General features: G+C 37.4%; 1 protein-coding gene across 1 annotated transcript in view; it reads right to left on the bottom strand.

Annotated features, from left to right (window-relative positions):
* Positions 1 to 22556, bottom strand: part of KIF27 (kinesin family member 27) — an 82666-nt gene extending 60110 nt beyond the window's left edge. Inside the window, exons 1-4 of the mRNA XM_028122328.2 lie at positions 22241 to 22556; positions 12417 to 12617; positions 8272 to 9230; positions 2766 to 2909 (exon numbers count right to left, since the gene is read on the bottom strand). Coding sequence (XP_027978129.2) covers positions 2766 to 2909; positions 8272 to 9230; positions 12417 to 12617; positions 22241 to 22538 — 1602 coding nt within the window. The 5' untranslated portion in view covers positions 22539 to 22556. The remainder of the gene's footprint in view (positions 1 to 2765; positions 2910 to 8271; positions 9231 to 12416; positions 12618 to 22240) is intronic.
* Between the last annotated feature and the right edge of the window lie 2138 nt (positions 22557 to 24694).

Below are 24694 nucleotides of genomic sequence, written 5' to 3' on the forward strand. Positions count from 1 at the left end.
CTACTGGGTATTTACCCCAAAGACACAGATGTAGTGAAAAGAAGGGCCATGTGCACCCCAATGTTCACAGCAGCGATGTCTGCAATAGCCAAACAGTGGAAAGAGCTGAGATGCCCTTCAAAAGACAAATGGATAAAGAAGATGTGGTCCATACATACAAGGGAATATTACTGAGCCATCAGAAAGGATGAATACCCAACTTTTACATCAACATGGATGGGACTGGAGGAGATGATGCTAAGTGAAATAAGTCAAGCAGAGAAAGTCAATGATCATATGGTTTCACTTATTTGTGGAACATAAAGAACAGCATGGAGGACACTAGGAGAAGGAAGGGAAAAATGAGGGGGGGAAGTGGAGGGAGAGATGAACCATGAGAGACGATGGACTCTGGGAAACAAAGAGGGTTCTAGAGGGGAGGGGGTGGGGGGATGGGTTAGCCTGGTGATGGGTATTAAGGAGGGCACGTACTGCATGGAGCACTGGGTGTTATACAAAAACAATGGATTGTGCATCATCACATCAAAAACTAATGATGTATTGTATGGTGACTAACATAACATAATAAAATTTAAAAAAAAAGAAAAATTAATTGCAATATATTCATACAATGAAATCCCATACAGCTATAAACTGTAACAAACTACAGTTACATTGTGAATGAATCAGAACAAAAAAACATTCAATTAAAGCAACTAGATACTAAAGAATATATATACTGAATGATTAAATTTACAAAAATCCAAAATGTAAACTGCAGTGTTCAGGGATACATAGTAAAACCACAAAGCAAAGTAGGGAAAGCATTACTATGAAGTAAGGAAAGTGACTCTCTCTGAGCCTGATGAACCAAGGACTTTTGAGGGGCCGACAGTTTACTATTTCTTTTTTTTTTTAAGTTTCTTTTTAAGTTTTCAATTAAATTCCAGTTAGTTAACATACAGTGTAATATTAGTTTCAGGTATACAATATAGTGATTCAACACTTTCATACAACACCCAGGGCTCATCCCAGCAAGTGCACTCCTTAGTCCCCACCACCTGTCTAACCCATCCCCCCACCCACCTCCTCTCTGGTAACCATCAGTTTGTTCTCTAGAGTTAAGAGTCTGTTTCTTGGGGTGCCTGGGTGGCTCAGTTGGTTAAGCGACTGCCTTCGGCTCAGGTCATGATCCCGGAGTCCCGGGATCGAGTCCCACATCGGGCTCCCTGCTCAGCAGGGAGTCGGCTTCTCCCTCTGACCCTCTTCCCTCTCATGCTCTCTCTCATTCTCTCTCTCAAATAAATAAAATCTTAAAAAAAAAAAAGAGTCTGTTTCTTGGTTTGCCTCTCTCATTCTTTTTTCCCCATGCTCATTTGTTTTGTTTCCTAAATTCCACCTATGAATGAAATCATATAGTATGTATTTTACAGAGAGAGAGGGAGAGAGAGAGAATCTCAGCAAACTCCCCACTGAGCACGGAGCCAAGCATGGAGCCCTACACAGGACTAGATCCCACAAGCCCAAGATCACAACCCCAGCCAAAATCAGGAGCCAGACGCTCAACAGACCAAGCCACCTAGATGCCTCAAAAGTCTACTATTTCTGACCTGGTGGTGGTTACCCAGCTGCTCTCTTTGCCATCCATCACTGAACAGTACCTTTTGTTTTGTATATGTTTTATGTTTTAAAATTATTCTAGAGGGGCGCCTGGGTGGCTCAGTTGTTAGGCATCTGCCTTCGGCTCAGGTCATGATCCCAGAGTCCTGGGATCGAGCCCCGCATCGGGCTCCCTATTGAGCGGGGAGTCTGCTTCTCCCTCTCCCTCTGCCCCTCCCCCTGCTTGTGCTCGTTCTCTCTCTCTCTCTCTGTCAAATAAAAAATAAAAAATCTTAAAAAAAAGAAAATTATTCTAGAATTAGAAGAGTTAAAAAAGAAAATAAAAATGAAATGTCAAAATCAAAATCTAACTTGTGCTGGATCAGGTTATCCCTTGGGAAAGTAGCTGCTCCCTGACAGGAAGTGAAAGGCTTCAAATAAAATTAACTGTTTGGGGGTGCAGGGGTGGAGGGGGGGTGTTCACAGCCAAGGACTGTAATATTTAGGGACGTACCATGTTCCATGCAGTCATATTCGGGTTAATAATAGGGAGGTTAAGATAGAAAAGGTGAAATATTTAACCAAAGTTTAAGAGCAAATCACTGATGTATGAAAGGATAATCTAATAAATTTTAAAGTATGTGTTTACCCTCTAACTCTTAACACCATCATATTGCCTGTTACCTTGGCAAACAATGGAATGGAAAAACACAGAGAAAGGTAACCATAATATGATGTGCAAATTAAGTTCCTGGGTATCATCTTCATATTTGTGAAGGATAAGTCAGGGTAACAATAAAAATGATTTCCCCTTACACCGATTTAGGGGAAAAACTGCAATAACACTTTTAGTTACCTGAAACTCAACTGAAACCTGTTTTTGTAAACACTCCCATTTATCATTTAAAATGCTACTGTTGGGGCGCCTGGGTGGCTCAGTCGTTAAGCATCTGCCTTCGGCTCATGGAATCGAGCCCCTCATTGGGCTCCCTGCTCGGCGGGAAGCCTGCTTCTCCCTCTCCCACTCCCCCTGCTTGTGTTCCCTCTCTGGCTGTGTCTCTCTGTCAAATAAGTAAAATCTTTAAAAATAAATAAATCAAATCAAATCAAATCAAATCAAATCCTACTGTTTAGTGAAGTACTATTTCAACTGAATCTACAGCACTAGATACGTTAAGAAATTCTACCTGCAATCTATTCACTTTCTGTGCTTCTTTCAAAGATACCACGTGGCCTTTGTTTTCCTGGACCATCATTTGCACTTGATTCTTTAGCTCCTTCACCTCCAGTTCTCTCTGATTAAATACAACTTCATCAGCAGCCAGCGCACACTGGGAGGAGGGAAAGAAAGCACAAGAGATTCACCATGGAAAATACTCAAGAGAGCCCAGAAAATACCATGAAAACTGGGATTTGTTGATGGTTTGATGACATCTCTTGAAATTTTTCTTATCCCATTCACTTTCAACTTTTTTCTGTTCTCTAGTGTGAAGGACCTATCATGGCTACAACCTAAGAATTAATTACTATACAGAAAATTTTTCCTGGTTTTATTTTAAAACAAAAAGTTACTCCGTTTCTAGAGTACACTAAGATTTTTTACAAGTTTGCTAGAATTGCCATGAGATTTTTAATGTGGGTTTTTAAAAATCAGAGGTCACATTTTCCAAACTGACCTATAGAGTTAAGAATGCATCTGGATTTCCAAATAAAGAATATTTGCTAATTTTATGCACTTTCACTATGAAGAGATATTTTGAAGATGTCTAAAAATATGGTTAAACAAAGAGTTTTCTTAATTTCTAGTGAATTATGCCTGTTTTCAAATAAACTTGGGATATACAAATAATACTTGAAAACAATTTTTAAATTAAACAGAAAGAAATTTAACATTTGTCAAGAGTCTATTCTATGCTACATAGTGACTTGACATTTTAAAAATATCTCACTGAATAGACAGGGTTCCTTTTTCATGAAGAAACTAAGAGATTAAAACCTCTCCCCAAGATGACACAGTGGATAAACCCAACTCCTGATCTTCTACCCCAGGGCCTACCTGGATCTAAAGCTCATGCTCTTTCTACTAATCTACAGGAAAAGAACAAGTAGGTAATTTGCAAAAACCAGTGTTCACTTTACGTAAGATTTAATTCACAGAAAGAGTATGTATGTGACTTCTCAGGCAAAGGCATCGGGGTAGATGGGCCCAGCACTGAGAACCCACAGACTGAGGCCTGCCTCGATTTTGTCACAGCCTCATAGTAGCACTTAGGGCAAGGCCCTTCTTTTCTCTGCTTGGGATCCTCAAATGACCAAATAAGGAAAGGACTGATGACCCTGATGACTCTGTATGTTTATAGGACCTTTCATAAAATAAGATATAACTGATTCTCATTGGCTAATATCCTCTCTTATGGTAAAATTAATTGTGCATTTGAGCTTAAGGTGTAATTGTCTTGGGCGCCTGGGTCGCTCAGTCGGTTGAGCATCCGACTCTTGCTGGTTTCGGCTCAGGTCATGATTTCAGAGTTGTGAGACTGAGCCCCAAGTCAGGCTCTGCACTCAGCGGGGACTCTGCTGGAGATTCTCTTTCTCCCTCCCTCACTGCCCCCCACTCCATCTCTAAATTTTTTTAAAATGTAGTTTGTCTCCCAGTACTGCATACTCAATTATTTTTACATATGCTTTATAAACTACAGTTACATTATTTATTATTTATTTAAAAGTGTTTAACTGTTGAATAAACTCATGTTCACATACTGTTCTTGTAATCAAAATCTGGAATAGAAAGGCAATGGAGTCCTTTAACAGGTATTTATTAGCGGATGGAGTGTTCCAATAATTGACTAATAGCAAAAACCAAGGATTCCAACACTACCTGATGGCGTCTAAAAAGGAGAACATGGTAACTTTGAAGTGGCCCTTACTTCCCTAGCAACAGTCTGGCAGTAATTCTACCTGCAAGATGGCCCACATCTCATCTTGATTAGGAGTTGTTTTTTTTTTTTAAAGTACTTACCTGCTTGTGTAATAGGCTTGAGGAAGCAGGGCTGAACGAAAAGAACATCCACACCTCTCCCTGCACAGAGTTGCTATCTCCCTGCACAGAGTTTATCAAGCGGCCTTCACAGTAATTCCTGGCATGTGGCCCTACGTACCACTAGTAAGTCCAATCACTTAGCTGCCGCTGCTACGTAACATCGGCCCAGGCAGGTGGAAAGTGAATGAGACAATAATGACCTGACATTTATGGAGCCTTACTCCTGGCCAGGCATCCCTCTCAGCGTTTTATGGGAACTAGTGCTTTAATAATCTTCACAGCAACCCTACAAGGTGCTTGTTAATATTGTTTCTATTTTACAGATGGGGAAACTGAAGCACAGAGAGGTGAAGTATTTGCCCAAGGTCACAGAGCAAGTAAGCAGAGGAGTCGGGATTCAAATCTTGGGGTTTTGGTATACACGTTCTTAACTATTATGTTACTCTGTCTCTCACAGAAAAGAAGAACAGAAAAGGAAGTTTAAAAAACAACTTTTTAAAGAGACATACGGGGTGAGGAATGACAGCTATATTTCTCGATTTGCTACTTAGTGGTATCCAAGATTACTAGTCCTTCAAGACTGCAGACCAAAAAGAAGGAATCCATTTTTTTTTTAATTTGGAAATCCTGAACATTCTATCTCTCACTTTGAGATTAATAACATACACTAGCACTTTCAAAGTCCTGAGAAGTCTTGGGATTTCTGCAGTCTAGCTAGCATCCTCGAAAACCATCTGCTCATGAATGATAATCCTTTTCCACCAAGACTGTTAATATCTTTGGGAAGTCTTAATCTAGAATTCATCATCTAGAGCAAGTTTAATTCAGAGTTTCCAACAGATGGAAAGAAAAAGTTACTATCCACCCCATCCTCAACCAGGGGGTTTTGAGTTTCCACTTTCAGTCACCTTAGGAGCAGGAAGGAAAAGCACTTTCTACTGCCAACTCCTACAGCATCTCAAAGTTCAAGCTTCCCATCAACCATACTCCCTGTTCTGCCAGTTTCTTATACCAAAGACGAAGGGCCAGACCTGCTCTCTCTACAAAGAAGGTAGGGCAGACTTACTGCTTTTAAAAAAATCCATGATTTTAGAAGTATTACTTTAAATGCTTATATTTAAATATCAGAAGCTCTGAGATAGAACAGCAGTGATCATAGCGTTTCAGTAAAGACCCTTTCAGTGTATTCCTTAGGTCCTTTCAGCGTATCCAGGAGATCAAAACTATTTTCCTAATAATACTAAGACATTATTTGCCCTGTTTACCATGTTGACATTTGCACTGATGGTCCATAAGGGTGGGTAAAACTGCTGGCTCCTAGCGTGAAAAAAGGAAGTGTCACCAGACTGTCTTAGGAGTCACTGTATTCCTCACTGCCACGCACTCACAATACAAACAAATGCCAGTTTCACTTAAGAATATCTTGATGGGGGCGCCCGGGTGGCTCAGTCGGTTAAGCAGCTGCCTTCAGCTCAGGTTCATGATCCCAGGGTCCTGGGATCGAGCCCCGCATTGGGCTCCCTGCTTAGTGGGGAGCCTGCTTCTCTCTCCCTCTGCCTCTCCCCCTGCTTGTGCTCTCATGCTCTCAACTAAATAAATAAAATCTTTAAAAAGAAAAAAGGAGGGGCGCCTGGGTGGCTCAGTCGGTTGAGCGTCTGCCTTCAGCTGAGGTCATGATCCCAGGGTTCTGGGATCGAGCCCCGCATTGGGCTCCCTGCTCGGCGGGAAGCCTGCTTCTCCCTCTCCCACTCCCCCTGCTTGTGTTCCTTCTCTCGCTGTACCTCTCTCTGTCAAATAAATAAATAAAGTCTTTTAAAAAGAAAAAAGAAAAAAAAAAGAATATCTTGATGAAGCAATAAAAATTATTTTATTCATCTCAACCTATGAGCACTTTTAGTATTCCATGTGACAAAATGGGAGGTATTCCAATGGTAGCTCTGCTGCATAAGCAAGGGTGATGGTTATCTATAGGGAAAAAAATTTGTGCAACTGAGTTGCAAGCTGAACTAGCCACATTTTTCATGGGGAACTATTTTTATTCTAAAATATGACAGATCAACTATGGTTACTCACACCTGGGAATGTGACAAACATTTTCTCAAAAATGAAAACCATCATTTCAAGGAAAACAACAATATTTGTTGCAAATGATAAAATTCAAGTTTTATGCAAAAATCAGAATTTTGGAAAACATTTCTGCTACAATTTTGACAGCTTCCAATACTTAAAGACCTTGCTGGTAAGATCAGTGGGTAAGATTAGTGAATGTAATTATTTGACACTGTCTAATGATATGTGTTAACATTTGGAAGATCTGCATGATTTAGGAAACAAATATTTCCAAATGACCAATAAGTGACAATTCAGAATCATGTGATGAAAGATCCATTCAAAGTACAACATATAGATCAATGAATTTTAAGGTATAAATATTAATATAACAAAGACAGTTTCAAATTCTACATGGCAAGTAACCTAGAGGAAATCTCTACTGGTTGAGTTTTGGTGTAATAGCAAAGACGAACATCCATAATTATCTGAAAAAGCCATGAAAAGATTCCTCCCTTCCAACTACAAATCTATACGAAGCTGGATTTTCTTCACGTACTTCAACTACAACAACATATTCAACAAACTGAATGCTGAAGCAGATATGAAAATCCACCTGTCTTTTACTAAGCCAGACACATGTAAAGTGTGAAAACAGTTCCACTCTTATTAAACTTATTTTGTTTTGGAAAATAGTTATCTTTCATGAAAAAAAAAAGTTCTTTATTTAACATGTAATCAGGTTATTATTGTTAGCTTTGAGTGAGTTATTCATTTAAATTTTTGTGTTTTAATTTTAATGTGGTAAATATCAATAGATACAATCCCCATAAACAAAAGCTTTTTGGGGGAACCTCAATTTTAAAAATGTAAAGAAAGCATGTGAACAAAAAGTTTAAGAACTGCTGTAATAGAGGTTTCTTTCTAATATATAGAAAGGTATTGAGGAAAGATTTCTAACTAGAAAGCTATGTTTTTAACTATACGTTTTCCTATTTTCAAAAACTGGCAGAATATCCATTTGCCCACCAGACTCCACCATGTAAGGAGAACTGGATATATCTTGTTTTCCATGATTTCCCAGTAACATAAGATCTTCACATACTGTGTTTGAATGGAAAGTGAGAAACATAATTCTAAACTCAACATACATACATATAATATGAATAAACATACTTACGTCCCTTAAATACTGTCAAATAAGATGATTTGTTTATTCAAAAAATCAACATTCCACACTCAAGGGATGAAGTATTTTTTCCCTTCAAGAACCATTGACCCAAAGAGGAATAAAGACTCACTAACATACAACTTCATTTTGTTTCTGAAATTGGGTTTCTCTTCATCCTCTAAATTAATGAGCAGGTCTGCAAGATTCTGCTTCATAAAGATAACAAGTTAAGATATTAAAAGAGAAAGGAGAAGGAGCTCAGAAGGGTGTGACTTAAGAGGACAAAGCAGCAGGAAAGGGGAAGAAGAAACTGAGCAAAGGCAAATGAGATTTTACACATAATCCTTCTGAAAAACTTCTGAAATTCCAAAATGACCCTTGCCCAAATAAAAGGAGTCCTTCAACAAGTCACTAACAAAAGGCATCCACGTACCTGGCATTTCTTCAGCTCTCGCTTCAGCTGGAGAACCGTAACATGCTGAGGCCCTTCTTCCAGGTTGCCAATGCTGTGGCTCCCTCGGAAGGAGGTGAAAACCGCCTTCCTCACCTCCTGAGTCATGTTCAACCACTCCTGCAGTTTGTGTTGCTGCTTCTGGTTCAGTCTGACAGCATCCTTTAAGTCCACCAGAAAGGTAAAGGCTTCCTCTACACAATTCTGGTAACTCCGACATTCTCCTTGTAGCTGAGCTACTTGCTCCTCAAGAGAATGGATCCTGTTTTTATCAGGAGTCTCCTCTTGATGGATCTGGCTGGTTTGGCTGATGCTAGCCTGTTGGCTTTGCAAAGCTTCTCGAAGCAACTTGATTTCAAATTCCATTTCGTCCATGCGGTCTGACTCGGGGCTGAAGTTTAAGGTGGGCTTGTTTCTAATGTTGCGGGCTCTGTTGGCATATTTGAGGGAATTTAAGGACTCATCAAAGTCTGAGGAGGATGGGCTGACACAAGTGATCATGACTGTCTTGGCACTGCCTCCCAGGGAATCTTTCAGGAGCCGGGTGATTTTCGCATCCCTATATGGAATATGTGAACTCTTCCGGCGGGGGTCCCCAAGAGCGCTGATGACGTTGCCCAAAGCCAGCAGCCCACTGTTGATCTGAATGGATTCTTTGAACCGTTCACCAGTATTCCCTGTTTTGGTTACTCTTTCGGAGCCAGCCAAGTCCACAAAGTGGAACTTTGAGACAATCTGCCGACGGGAGTACCACGATCCGTCTTCACCGGCCTCCATGTTTTTCTCCACTTGACAAATACCGATTGTAAAAATTGCATGTGATCTACTGGAGTGCTCGTTCATTTGGGTGGTACCTGTATGCCGGGCTGCATTCCCCATCTCCAGGAGACTCATCACCTCATCTGCGCTCTCCACCTGGCATTCTTTGGCCCCAACAATCACTTAAAACAGTAACAGCAAGTTTTTAAACCAAATTTTAATCAGAACTCAGTATAGTTACATTAACCACACAACAGTTAATATTTGCTAAACTGCCCAGGCTAAGAAAAGCTCTTAAAAAGAAAAAAATCAATAGCATTCCAAATAATAGTGACGTCAGCAATATCATTAAGTAATTTTAGATAATCTCCCAAAGGAATTATTTTAATAGACAGCACTCATTTTGATATTTACATTCTAAAAGATGTAATGTAGGTATATATATATATTTTAAACAATCTGGTTTCTTCGGAGTCCTACTCAATTCTTTAAGATGACTGACAAAAGAAAAACTCTCTATTCCAGTATTTTGACTTGTAGAGTCTAATAGACCTATTTTTAAAAATAGATTAATTAAATTAATTAATTAAGAATTAGTAGATTAATTAAAAGAAATTAGTGTCTTTTGAGTTTTATTAACATTCAAGCCATCCTTAGGTTTACGGTTTTTGGTATTATGTGGTCATGACCAATGATAAATGACAATTTCAGTATAAATAAAATTGGTTATTCATTTTAAAAACAGGTATGCCCTACATAATAGCAGAGTAAAAGGTAAACAAATGTGATGGCAATTCAAAAAAAAAAAAAGTTTCTATTTCAAGAACAGTAGAGTAAGAACCAAAAATAAACCAAAGCTTACTGCCCACATTATTTGTTTATATTCAAACATATTTCTAAAAGAAGTAGGTGGATTTGGGATTTGAATCAGAGCAGTAAAGCTCCTGATTTTGTGCTTGAATTACAGGTCATGTTTCCTCTTTATTCAGATCCTGTTATGTCACTGTCTTCCTGAAAAATAATCATTTTGCTTTCATTATTTCCAACATGACACCTTTTTTAACAACCTAGTACATTTAAAGTTCTAAAGTACCTCTACTACAAAAAGGGAATGCTAAAATATCGGCAATTATAAACTATGACAATGTAACTGTAAATCAAAGGATAACTTTCATAAAATTTTCCTGTTAGGCTACAGTTTAGCACAACCTATGGTTCTCAAACCCAGCTGCAAATCACCTGGAAACTTTGTAAAAGAGAAAGTAGCAAGACCCAGGCCCCATTCCAGACAAATTCATCAGAATTTCTGAAAAGTGGGGCCCAGAAGTCAGTATTTCTTAAAAAGCTTCCACAATGATACTGATGGTGCAGCATCCAGGTTGGATACCAACCATTGCTTCACACAGAGGATCTAAATAAATATGTCAAACAAATACACTTTGGTTGTGAGTGGAATATTATATAAGACATATGGCAATTTGGCTTAAGACAATTTGCTGCATCTTTCCAAAACTTTTGCAGAATTGATATTAGTTATTAAGTTTATCAGAAGTGATAGTGTACAATTCTGCATCTGACTATTTTATAATAAACATGTGTTATTTTTGTATCTTCTTAACCAAAGATAAAAACATTCAATAATTACATTTTATATGATACAGAAGCTCAAAACATTGGCCTGAATTCTGTCCAGAAAAGATCAACTATACTGAATTATCTACTAAGACCATAAACTACCATGTCTGCTTTCTTTCTAAAAAACAAAACAAAAACCAATTTCTCCAAACATCCAGGAATGCCAGGGCTGCCAAGACAGGGCCAATAAGGTGACAAACTTCACTGCCCCCTGCAGGCAGTCTGAGTGATCTTCCTTTCCTAACTGCTAGGAAATTTCCTCAAGGAGTCTGTGATTCCTTTATCGCCAAGAAGGGTTCTACCTAAGTATCTTTTCTAAGAGAGAAACACACCCAAGTCAGTGTTATTAATAATCGTGAAAATCTAGAAACAGCTTAAATGTCCAGTAATGGAACATTAATTTAAAAACGTATAATACATTCAGAAGACAAAATTACCACATGACCAGAGTCATAAGTTTGAAAAGTATTTAATGGTGTGTGAAAATGCTCACAATATAAATATTTTTTTTAAGATTTTATTTATTTATTCGAGAGAGAGAATGAGAGATAGAGAGCACAAGAGGGAAGAGGGTCAGAGGGAGAAGCAGACTCCCTGCTGCGCAGGGAGCCCGATCCCGGGACTCCAGGATCATGACCTGAGCCGAAGGCAGTCGCTTAACCAACTGAGCCACCCAGGCGCCCGTCACAATATAAATATTAAGTGAAAAAATAAGATGCAATATTATATGCAGGGTTCTAAGTATATCAAAAAAAATTTATATGTGCACAGAAAAAGAAATCTGGAAGGAAACACCAAAAACAGAAGTTGCTCTTTCTGGGTTCTGGGATTAAAGACGAACTTTAACTTTCTTCTTTAAACTTTTCTATGTTTTCAAAGTGTTCTATGCTGAACATATTACCCTTTAAATCAGAAGAGCAGAAAGTGTTATTCTTTAAAGATTTTTTTTCTTTTTTATTTGACAGAGAGAGATAGAGCAGGAAAACAAGCAGGGGGAGTGGGAGAGTGAGAGGCAGACTCCCCGCCGACCAGGGAGCCCAATGAGGGGCTCGACCCCAGGACCCTGGGATCATGACCTGAGCCGAAGGCAGACGCTTAATGACTGAGCCACCCAGGCACCCCAGAAAGTGTTATTCTTTAAAATATTTGTATTTTGACCTATTCTAGCTTTCTCCCATTTCCAAACAATTGGATATTTAATGAAATTAACAGGTTGTTAGCACTGAAATTCGACCTTGAGATGCACAAAAAAAGATAGGTAAGTGTCAATATGGAGGAGCAAACACATAAACTGTCCAAATTAAAAAAAAGAGAGAGAGAGAGAGGAGACAATAGATGTGCTCGGACAAAATCAAAGAGGAAGAAAGGAGAATTCTGGAGCAACTTGGACAAACACCAAAGGAAGAAGCCATCCCTAATTTAGCTAAATTAGCTAAAACTAATTTAGCCTATTTCAAAGTCTCGCTGGAGATGAACCCAGAGCGGGGGCAATCATAAAAAATAAGTACCTTGAATTACAACTTACTAACTTCATCTAACCAACCTGTCTGAATTATGCTTCACCTGGGTGATTTATTGGATATTGGTGATCAAAAAGCTATTCAATTTTAAAGTAAAAACAAATGCATTTTGCTTCGATATCTGTTTTAAAGATTCTTTGGAATATATCCAGAAACTGAATTAAATCACATCTATTTGCTAATGAAGGCTATCAATTAAGTAAGCTACTTTACCTGTGTTGCCTTTTTCATCTTCTCGGATGTGAAGATCCTTCATAGATGTTTCCAATTCTAGAAGATCTCTTAGGTCTTCCTTATATACTTCTATATAAGACACTTTAATACTAAAGTCAATGCTAGGATTTTCAGAGATGTTTTGAAATATTTCTTGGATAGCTCGAGGGATGATACCCTTTTGTCCTTCCACAACTGAAGCTAAAAATTTAGAGAAAGAAAGCACATGTGAAAATTAAGATATAAGAAAAGCTAAAACCCAAAATTTATATTTTCATAAGAAAATACCTATATTACAAACTTTTTAAAACCATAACTACAAAATTCATATGTAAAAGTTTCCACAATTTTTTAAAAATAGTTTTAAAAATTTTAAATAAGTCAAAGAATAAATTGATACTTAAAGTTAAATATGTTAGGCCAATTTAGAAACCTGCCCACCATTTGTAGCATTGTTCCATGGAAAATACATTCTAAGCTACAAAAAGTTGGCTTGCAAATGAACCTTAAAAACAGCTTCCAGGTTGAAAATGACCAATGTTTAGATCTTGGGCAGCATCCTGAAAATCTGAACCTCTATTAACGTGGACTGCCTTTCACCTAATTTAAGATGCAAGACTGCCATCATGTGGCAAGTCAAGGAAGCTGTAGGTTTTTCTAATACAAAGGAAAAAGTGAAGATTGAAGATTTCCTTTTTTTTTTTTTAAGATTTATTTTATTTATTTTAGAGACAGAGTGTGTGTGTGCGAGTGGAGAGAGGGGAAGCAGACTCCCTGCTGAGTGTGGAGCCAACACAGGCCTCCATCCCAGGACCCTGAGATCATGATCTCAGCAGAAATCACGAGTTGGTCACTTAACCCACGGAGCCACCCAGGCGCCCCTGAAAATCCCTTTTTGAGAGTTTCCAGGAACTAGCCAACAGCATTATGTATAAATTACAGTGCAATATATGCATTGTAGATTAGCCAGACTATAAGGCTGATTTGAAACAGCTCATTCATTTCCTACTTCAACAGATAACAAAGCACAATAATTGAAAAGACTTATCAAAATGCTGAATTTCAAATAATATTTAAAATACAGCTTCAATATATATTTTAGTAACCTAAATATCACATTTTTCAATGTTATAATTACTTTCCTGAGATAGACTGTTTCAGAGAAAGAACCTGTAAAGAACACACAAGAGTTTCTAAAGAATGTTATGCCTGGTACAAATCCAAGGTTCTGAGAAGTAGGAAAATGAATATTAGTAAATAAGCACCATATTGAAAAATAAGAGATTATTATTCTGCCACAGTGCCTAGCATGGTACCCTAGATACTACAAATGCTCGACAAATTATTTAATGGAGAAAAAAAAAACCAGCATTATTTAAAAATCAAACAGCAGATGACTGACCCAGAATTGGTGTCCTTAACAGCCTGGGAAATAAAAAGTGCTACCAATTTCACTAATATACCAAGAAATGTAACTTCAAACAACAAAGTACAATTTTTCACCTATCAGATGACAAAAGAAAAATATTTTGGATTTATAATATCCAGTAAGTGACAAGCATATGAGCAAATGGCTTTCCTATATTGGTGGTAGGCATCTACAGCCTTTTTGGAGAGTGATTTGTCAGTGTCTATGCACATTTTAAATGTGCACTCCCTTTGACTCAATAAATCCACTTCCAGGAATCTGTTTTATACAAATACTAACTCATGGTGCAAAGATACACACTGCAACTTTTTTAAGACTTTATCTTTTCATGAGAGTAAAAATCAGAAACAACCTAAATGTCCATTAATAATGGAGGAACTATGGTCCATTCAAACTGTGGAATATTATACAGTCCAAAAAACGAGGTGAAATTCTATGACCCATACGGGAAGTAATGAAATATTTTACATTGTCAAATGCAAAAGGAAAATTATAGAATCACAGGTATAATAACTCAACTCATTAAACAAAACAACAAAAAAAACTACATGTGTATTTCTAAAATGCCTAGAAAAACGTCTAGAGACAGAGACCCAAATAAACAAAATTACTCATGGAAGGGGAGAAATAAAGACCAAAACCACAGATATACAAACAAACGTAACAGAATATTATAAAAACCTATATGCCAACAAATTGGACAACTTAGAAGAAATTCCTCAAAACATATAACCTACCAAAATCAAAGCAGGAAGAAATAGAAAATTTGAACAGACCAATCACTAGCAATGAAATTGAATCAGTAATCCAAAAATTCACAAAAAACACAAATGCAGGACCAGACGGCTTCACCGGAGAATTCTACCAAACATTTAAAGAAGAGTTAATACCCATTCTTCTCAGGGCACCTTGGTGGCTCAGTCAGTTGAGCATTCAGCTCTTGATTTCAGCTCAGGTTGTGACCCTGGGGTCCTGAGATCAAGCCCCACATCGGACTCCCCACTCAGCAGAGTCTGCTTGTCTACCTCTCCCTTGCCCCTCCCCCAGCTCTCACTCTCTCTGTAAAATAAATAAATAAATCTTAAAAAAAAAAAAGTTAATACCCATTCTTCTCAAACCATTCCAAAAAAATACAAGAGGAAGAAAAATTTCCAAGTTCATGCTTTGAAGCCAGTATCACCCTGATACCAAAACCAGATAAAGACCCCACAAAAAAAGAGAACTACAGGCTAATATCTCTCACGAATATAGATGCAAAAATCCTCAACAAAATATTAGTAAACCGAATCCAATGATATACTAAAAAAATCATACCACAATCAAGTGGGATTTATTCCCACGATGCAAGGGTAGTTTAATATACACAAAACAATCGATGTGATACATCACATCAGTAACAGAAAGAATAAAACCATATGATCATTTCAATAAATGCAGACAAAGCATTTGACAAAGTACAACATCCATTCATGATAAAAACGCTCTGCAAAGTAGGTCCAGAGGGAATATATCTCAACACAATAAAGGCCATCTATGAAAAGCCCACAGCCAACATCATAATCAATGGTGAAAAACTGAGATCTTTTCCCCTAAGGTCAGGAATAAGACAAAGATGTCCATTCTCAAAACTTTTTTCAACATAGTACTGGAAGTCCTAGCCTCAGCAATTAGACAACATAAAGAAATAAAAGGCATCCAAATTGGTAAGGAAAAGGTGAAAGTCTCACTATTTGCAGATAACATGGTACTACATATAGAAAACCCTAAAGACTTCACCAAAAAACTACTAAAACTGATAAATGAATTCAGTAAACTCTCAGGATACAAAATCAATGTTCAGAAATCTGTTGCATTCCTATGCACTAATTATGAAGCAGCAGAAAGAAAATTAAACCCCATTTAAAATTGCACCAAAAATAATAAAATATCTAGGAATAAACTTAACCAAAGAGGTGAAAGACCTGCAATCTGAAAACTATAAAACACTGATGAAAGAAATTGAAGATGACACAAAGAAATGGAAAGACACTCCATGCTTATGGATTGGAAGAAGAAATACTGTTAAAATACCCATATTACCCAAAGCAATCTACACATTTAATGCGATCCCTATCAAAATACCAACAGCATTTTTCACAGAACTAGAACACACAATCCGAAAATTTGTATGGAACCACAAAAGAGCCTGAAGAGCCAAAGCAATCTTGAAAAAGAAAAACAAAACTGGGATATCACAATTCCAGACTTCAAGTTATATTACAAAATTTCAGCAATCTGGGGAAAAACTGAGAGCTTTTCCCCTAAGGTCAGGAACATGGCAGGGATGTCCACTATCACCACTGCTATTCAACATAGTACTAGAAGTCCTAGCCTCATGAATCAGACAACAAAAAGAAATAAAAGGCATCCGAATTGGCAAAGAAGTCAAACTCTCACTCTTTGCAGATGACATGATACTCTATGTGGAAAACCCAAAAGACTCCAGCCCACAACTGCTAGAACTCATACAGGAATTCAGTAAAGTGGCAGGATATAAAATCAATGCACAGAAATCAGTGGCATTCCTAAACACCAACAACAAGACAGAAGAAAGAGAAATTAAGGAGTCAATCCCATTTACAATTGCACCCAAAACCATAAGAATCTAGGAATAAATCTAACCAAAGAGGCAAAGAATCTATACTCAGAAAGCTACAGAATACTCATGAAAGAAATTGAGGAAGACACAAAGAAATGAAAAAACATTCCATGAAAGAAATTGAGGAAGACACAAAGAAATGGAAAAACATTCCATGCTCATGGATTGGAAGAGCAAATATTGTTAAAATGTCTATGCCACCCAGAGCAATCTACACATTCAAAGCAATCCCTATCAAAATACCATCAACTTTTTCCACAGACCTAGAACAAATAATCCTAAAATATGTATGGAACCAGAAAAGACCCCCAATAGCCAAAGGAATGTTGAAAAAGAAAACCAAAGCTGGTGCCATCACAATTCCGGACTTCAAGATATATTATAAAGCTAGCTGTCACCATCAAGACGATATGGTACTGGCACAAAAACAAACACATAGATCAATGGAACAGAACAGAGAACCCAGAAATGGACCCCGAACTCCATGGTCAACTAATCTTCGACAAAGCAGGAAAGAATACCCGATAGAAAAAAGACAGTCTCTTCAACAAATGGTGTTGGGAAAATTGGACAGCCACATGCAGAAGAATGAAACTGGACCATTTCCTTACACCACACACAAAAATAGACTCAAAATGGATAAAAGACCTAAATGGGAGACAGGAGTCCATCAAAATCCTTGAGGAGAACACAGGCAGCAACCTCTTTGACCTCAGCCGCAGCAACTTCTTCCTAGAAAGATCGCCAAGAGCGAAGGAAGCAAGGGCAAAAATGAACTATTGGGACTTCATCAAGATAAAAAGTCTTGCACAGCAAAGGAAATAAACAGTCAACAAAACCAAAAGACAATGGACAGAATGGGAGAAGATATTTGCAAATGACATATCAGATAAAGGGCTAGTATCCAAAATCTATAAAGAACTTATCAAACTCAACACCCAAAGAACAAATAATCCAATCAAGAAATGGGCAGAAGACATGAACAGACATTTCTCCAAAGAAGACATCCAGATGGCCAATAGACCCATGAAAAAGTGCTCAACATCGCTCGGCATCAGGGAAATACAAATCAAAACCTCAATGAGATACCACCTTACACCAGTCAGAATGGCTAAAATTAACAAGTCAAGAAGTGACAGATGTTGGCGAGGATGCAGAGAAAGGGGTACCGTCCTAAACTGATGGTGGGAATGCAAGCTGGTGCAGCCACTCTGGAAAACAGTATGGAGGTTCCTCAAAAAGTTGAAAATAGAGCTACCCTATGACTCAGCAATTGCACTACTTGGTATTTACCCCAAAGATACAAATGTAGTGATCCAAAGGCTCACTTGCACCCCAATGTTTATAGCAGCAATGTCCACAATAGCCAAACTATGGGAATAGCCCAGATGTCCATCGACAGATGAATGGATCAAGAAGATGTGGTATGTATATATATACACATACACACACACGATGGAATACTATGCAGCCATCAAAAAGTGAGATCTTGCCATCTGCAATGATGTGGTTGGAACTAGAGGGTATTATGCTAAGCAAAATAAGTCAATCAGAGACAAGACAAGTATCATATGATCTCACTGGTGTATGGAATTTAAGAAACAAGGCAGAGGCTCATAGGGGAAGAGAGGAAAAAATGAAACAAGATGAAACCAGAGAGGCAGACAAACCATAAGAGACTCTTAATTACAGAAAATAAACTGAGGGTTGCTGGAGGGGAGGGGGGTGGGAGGATGGGGTAACGGGGGTGATGGACATTGGGAAGGGTATGTAATTGTACTGTAATGAGCACTGGGTATTAAATAAGACAGATGAATCACAGACGTGTACCCCTGAAACAAATAATACATTATGTGTTAATTAATTGAATTTAAATTTAAAAAAAACACTTCAGCAATCAAAACAGTATAGTACTGGCACAAAAACAGACACATAGATCAAAAGAACAGAATAGAAAACCCAGAAATAAACCCATAATTATATGGTCAATTAATCTTTGACAAAGATTAATTAATCTTTCCTATTATACAATGGGAAAAAGACAATCTCTTCAACAAATGGTGCTAGGAAAACTGGACAGCTACATGCAAAAGAATGAAACTGGAACACCCTTTTTTACCATATACAAAAACAAATTCAAAATGGATTTAAGACCTAAATGTGAGACCTGAAATCATAAAAATCCTTAAAGAGAGCACAGGCAGTAATCTCTCTGACATCAGCTGTAGCAACATTTTTCTAGATATGTCTCCTGAGGCAAGGGAAACAAAAGGTAAAGTAAACTATTGGGACTACATCAAAATAGAAAGCTTCTGCACAGAGGAGGAAACAATCAACAAAACTAAAAGGCAGCCTACTGAATGGAAGAATATATTTGCAAATAACACCAATAAAGGGTTAGTATCCAAAATATATAAAGAACTGATACAACTCAACACCCCAAAACAAATAATCCAATTAAAAAATGGACAGAAGACATGAACAGACATTTCTCCAAAGAAGACATCCAGGTGGCCAACAGACCCATGAAAAGATGCTCAACATCTCTCATCAGGGAAATACAAATCAAAACTACAATGAGATACTGCCTCACACCTGTCAACAGAATGGCTAAAATCAACAACACAAGAAACAACAGGTGTTGGTGAAGATCTGGAGAAAAAGGAACCTTCTTGCACTATAGGTGGGAATGCAAACTGGTGGAGGCACTATGGAAAAGACTATGGAGGTTCTTCAAAACTTTAAAAATAGAACTACCCTATGATCCAGTAATTGCAATACTGGGTATTTACCCAAACTATGAGAGCAGCCCAAGTGTCCATCAATAGATGAATGGATAAAGATGTAGTACACACACACACATACACACACACACACACACTCCACACACATACACCCCCCCACACACACCCCACATACACACCCCCACACACCCCCTACACACACACACACACACACACACACACACACACACCCCACACACACACACACCACCACACACACACACACACACACACACACACACGATGGAATTATTCAGCCATAAAAAAATGAATCTTGGGGCGCCTGGGTGGCTCAGTTGGTTAAGTGACTGCCTTCGGCTCAGGTCATGATCCTGGAGTCCCGGGATCGAGTCCCGCATCGGGCTCCCTGCTCGGCAGGGAGTCTGCTTCTCCCTCTGACCCTCTTCCCTCTCGTGCTCTCTATCTCTCATTCTCTCTCTCTCAAATAAATAAATAAATAAATAATCTTTAAAAAAAAAAAAAATGAATCTTACTATTTGCAAGGACCTGGACAGAGCTAGAGAGTATAATGCTGAGCAAAATAAGTCAGTCATAGAAAGACAGATACCATATGATTTCACTCATATGTAGAATTTAAGGAACAAAACAAACAAGCAAAGGAAAAAAGAGAGAGAGAGAGACAAATGAAGAAACAGGCTCTTAACTATAGAGAATAAACAGATGGTTACCGGAGGGGAGGTGAATGGGGTAATGAGGAAATAGGGATGGGGATTAAAGAGCACACTTACCATGATGAAAAAAATGATTAAAAATAAATAAATAAAAAAAGCTAGGGGAAAAAAATCAAAAACTGCTTCTAATGGTGTTATCAAGTATAAAGTATTTTATAGCAGTTAAAATATTTCAGGATAATAGATAATAACTTTTTCCCTTAAGGTATTAAATTGTATGCATGGCCTCTTAATAAAAGCAAATATAGCGATAATTAAGTCACCAAGTTCTAAACATTTTATAACTCTTATTAGTATAAAGAACATAGTGAGTCTTAAGGATCATAAAACATTTGCCCATTAAAAAAAGGCTATGATCCTAAAAAAAAAAAAAAAAACACAACTTATAGTAGAAAAACTGAATTTTTTTACTTTGAGACCCTAAAATAATCTAGTATCTTTAATCTCCTAAATCCTGCATAACAGTGATTCTAAAAATGGTGGTGAGGGGGGTGGGGGGTATTGGGCACTCATGGACTCTCCATTTATTCTTTGCAATCAGGGCTTCCTCAAACCACACAGCCAGCCTCCAACTCTCCCCCACAATCCCTAAATGTAATGAGAAATATTTCTCAAAGTCACATATTCCATATTTGAAAAGCATGAAAGTAGGAAATACATTGAGAGTCATCATCCATATGCAGAATACTAGCAATAATTTTAGACAATAATACATATATATGTACAATACTCAAAAGTTTGCTTTTAGTAGAAAAATACCAATACAGTAAGCAATCTCAACAGAGGACCTGACTTCAATCCCAGCTGTCACTAGCCCTCTGAGTAACTCCTTCTTTGATCGCTCCATAGCTGGAGCACCACACTTATAAATAAAGAGAAATGATTTTCAAGTTTCCTTCCAGCTCTAAAGGAAATCCTAAGGATTCCACCTTTTCCAAACTAGAATTACAAGCAGGAGAAATTATATCCTAAAATATTTAGTATTTAAAATAGAAATCCGGGGTGCCTGGGTGGCTCAGTCGGTTAAGCGTCTGCCTTCAGCTCAGGTCATGATCCCAGGGTCCTGGGATCGAGCCCCACCTCGGGTTCCCTGCTCAGTGAGGAATCTGCTTCTCCCTCTGCCCCTCACCCCGCTCATGCTCTCACTCTCAAATAAATAAAATCTTTAAAAATAAAATAGAAATCTGTATTTACATGTGAGGTGATGGATGTGTTAACTAAATTGGAGGAATCCTTTGACAACATATACATTCATCAAATCATCATGATGTACACTTTAAATATAGTACAATTTTATTTATCAATTGTACCTCAATAAAATGGAAAAAATAAAATAAAAATTTGACTTAAAAATGGGGAAAAAAGACACCTTAAACCACGTAATAAATTCTTCCTGTCGCCTTGAAGTTCTGGTTGTAGGACTCTTGATATTTACACGTGGACTATGTTAAAAGATCAAAATCTGGTCATGTTAACTCATTTCTTTCTACTTTAAGTTCTGTTCAAAACAACAAAGGGTTGCCAGAGGCAGGGAGTAGGGGAAATGGGTGAAGGTAGTCAAAACATAAAAACTTCCAGCTGTAAGTAAGTTCTGAGGATGTAATGTACAGCATGGTAACTGTAGTTAATGATACTGCATTGTGTATTTGAAAGGTGGTAAAATATGAGATCTTAAAAGTTCTTGGATGCCTAGGTGGCTCAGTCGGTTAAGCGTCTGCCTTTGGCTCAGGTCATGATCCCGGGGTCCAGGGATCGAGTCCTGCATCAGGCTCCCAGCTCAGCAGAGAGTCTGCTTCTCCCTCTGCCCTTCACCCTGCTTGTGCTCTCTCTCTCAAATAAATAAATAAATCTTTAAAAAAAAAGTTCTTATCACAAGAAAAAATTTATAACTTGATGTGATTGATGTTAACTAAACTTACTGTAGTAATCATTTTGCAATATATACATATATCAAATCATTATATTGTACACCTTGGACTAATACAAAGATATATGTCAATTATATCTCAGTAAGACTGGGAAAAAATGGCAAAGGGCTGAACACTAAACACTGTCTTAAACTTGTTTCCTTAATCAAATATAATCATAAATTAAATTGTTGAATGAAAACTTCAATATTTAAAAATAAATCTTTCAAAGATGATGATATTATGAACACATCTGATTATCCTATACATTATTTCATTCAGTCAGTATGCTGAGCACCTACTATGTGTCCGGTAGTCATATTTTAGCTTCATTCTAGTGTCTCAAATAAAAGTCAAAGAATATGAGAATCTTACCAACATGGCCTCCTCCAATGGTGTAGGTCTTCCCGGATCCAGTTTGTCCATAGGCAAAAACGGTTGCATTATAGCCCTCAATGAGTGATAACACTAGTGGTTTTATACATGTATTATAAACTTCATCTTGAGTGGAATTTTTGCCAAAAACAAAATCAAAAGTAAAGACTCTATCTCTCCCAATGACAATTTGCTGGGTGTTTGGAATAACTCTCACACAAGCTTGATGATTATGAAGAACTTCTTTGCACAGCAGAGGTCGGATTCTTACAGCAACTTTTACTGGTATTTCTTCCATAGCAGCTTAGATGTTACTAAATAACTTTCTACTTAATATTCAATATCTAGTGTGAGAAATATCCATTTTATGTAAGATCTGGACTCCTGTGTATCAAAATAAAAACAAAACTTAATTATGGACTTCTCTATCGTAATAAACTAAGCATCTTCTAAAACAAAGTCAATTAAAGCAGGTTTGTTTCATTGAGAGATAGTTACAAGTAAATCTGTCTTATAAAAATATACCTATAATTTACAGATGATATGAAATGTCTGGATTTGCTACTAAACAATCTAAGGGGTAGGGGCCATGAGTTGGCAAATGATGAAGCTAAGAGATAAGTGCACAGGATTCCATCATGCCATTCTTTCTGCAGCAGTAATATGTTTCCCAGTTCACTAATCTAAATATTGAATAACTGGGGAGAAAATTAGGGCAAGGAAATAACTGCGTAATTGTACACATGTGTTGAAAGCAAACACTTTATTAGATTTTATAGCTATATCTCTTTGCCACAAATATTAGAGATAAATCCAAGAAAACAGTTTTAAGGATTTCTATAACTTTAAATCATTTCTTTTCAAAAATAATCAAAACTAACTGAAAAACTGCTTTTCCACTTTTGTACTTGTTTCTGAAAATCGCTGATAGAATATATTAAAAATTAAATTGGATTTGCAACGATGTGGATGGAATTAGAGGGTATTATGCTAAGCGAAATAAGTCAATCAGAGAAAGACAAGTATCATATGATCTCACAGATATATGGAATTTGACAAACAAGGCAGAGGATCATAGGGGAAGGGAAGGAAAAATGAAACAAGACAAAACCAGAGAGGGAGACAAACCATAAGAGAGTCTTACTCTAAAGAAACAAACTGAGGGTTGCTGGAGTGGAGGGGGGTGGGAGGGATGGGCTGGCTGGGTGACGGACATTGGGGAGGGTATGTGCTATGGTGAGTACTGTGAACTGTGTAAGACTGATGAATCACAGACCTGTACCCCTGAAACAAATAATATATTATATGCTAATAAAAAGAAAAAGAAATAAAAGTCAAGAAAGCCATGGTGGGGGGGAAACTTAAATTGGTAGCTATACTTAACAATGAACCTGAAAAATAAATTAAGAAAACAATTCCATTTATAGTAGCATCAAAAAGGATAAAATACTTGGAAATAAAAATGTAATAAAAGCATGTAAAACTTATACTCTGAAGACTATAAAATATTGTTAAAGAAAGTAAAGGAGATCTAAATACATGGAAAAACATCTCATGTTCATGGGTTGAAAGACTTAAAACATTGTTAAGACAGCAATATTCCCCAAATTTTTATCTACAGATTCAATGCAACTCCTATCAGAATCCCAGCTGACTTCTTTGCAGAAATTGACAAGCTGATCCTAAAATTCTTTTTTTTTTAAAGATTTTATTTATTGATTGATCCTAAAATTCATATGGAAATTCAAGGGACACAGAATAGCTATAATAATATTGAAAAAGAACAAAGTCAGAGGACACACTTCCCCAAGTCTAAAGCCAAGCAACAGGAATCAAGACAGTACGGTACTGGTATAAGACAAACTTAAAGATCAATGGAAAAGAACTGAGAATCCAGAAATAAATCCTCATATTTTTTTTAAGATTTTATTTATTTGTCAGAGAGAGGGGAGAGAGAACACAAGCAAGGGGAGTGGCAGGCAGAGGGAGAAGCAGGCTCCCAGCCGAGCAAGGAGCATGACTGAGCCAAAGGCAGATGCTTAACCAACTGAGCTACCCAGGTGTCCCAATAAATCCTCAAATTTATGGGCAAATGATTCTTGACAAGAGCACCAAGACAATTCAGTGGGGGAAAGAACAGGCTTTTCAACAAATGGTTGACACAAACTGGATATCCACATGCATAAAAATGAAATTGGACTCTTACTTCACATCATATACAAAGTTAACTCACAATCGTTCACATACCTAAGTGTAAGAGCTAAAACTCATAAAACTCTTAGAAGAAAACATAGGGGTAACTCTTGGTAACCTTGGGTTTGCAACGGTTTTTCAGGTATAACACCAAAAGCAAAAGAAATAAGCTTTATAAGGAAGAATAGATGAAATGGATTTGAGCAAATTTAAATCTTTTGTTCCTCAGAGATATGAAAAATGGCTAATAAGCACATCCAA

The sequence above is a fragment of the Eumetopias jubatus genome, unplaced genomic scaffold (genome assembly GCF_037043125.1).
Source record: "Eumetopias jubatus isolate StellerSeaLion01/CBP00866 unplaced genomic scaffold, mEumJub1_p1.0 scaffold_15, whole genome shotgun sequence".
NCBI classification, from domain to species: domain Eukaryota; kingdom Metazoa; phylum Chordata; class Mammalia; order Carnivora; family Otariidae; genus Eumetopias; species Eumetopias jubatus.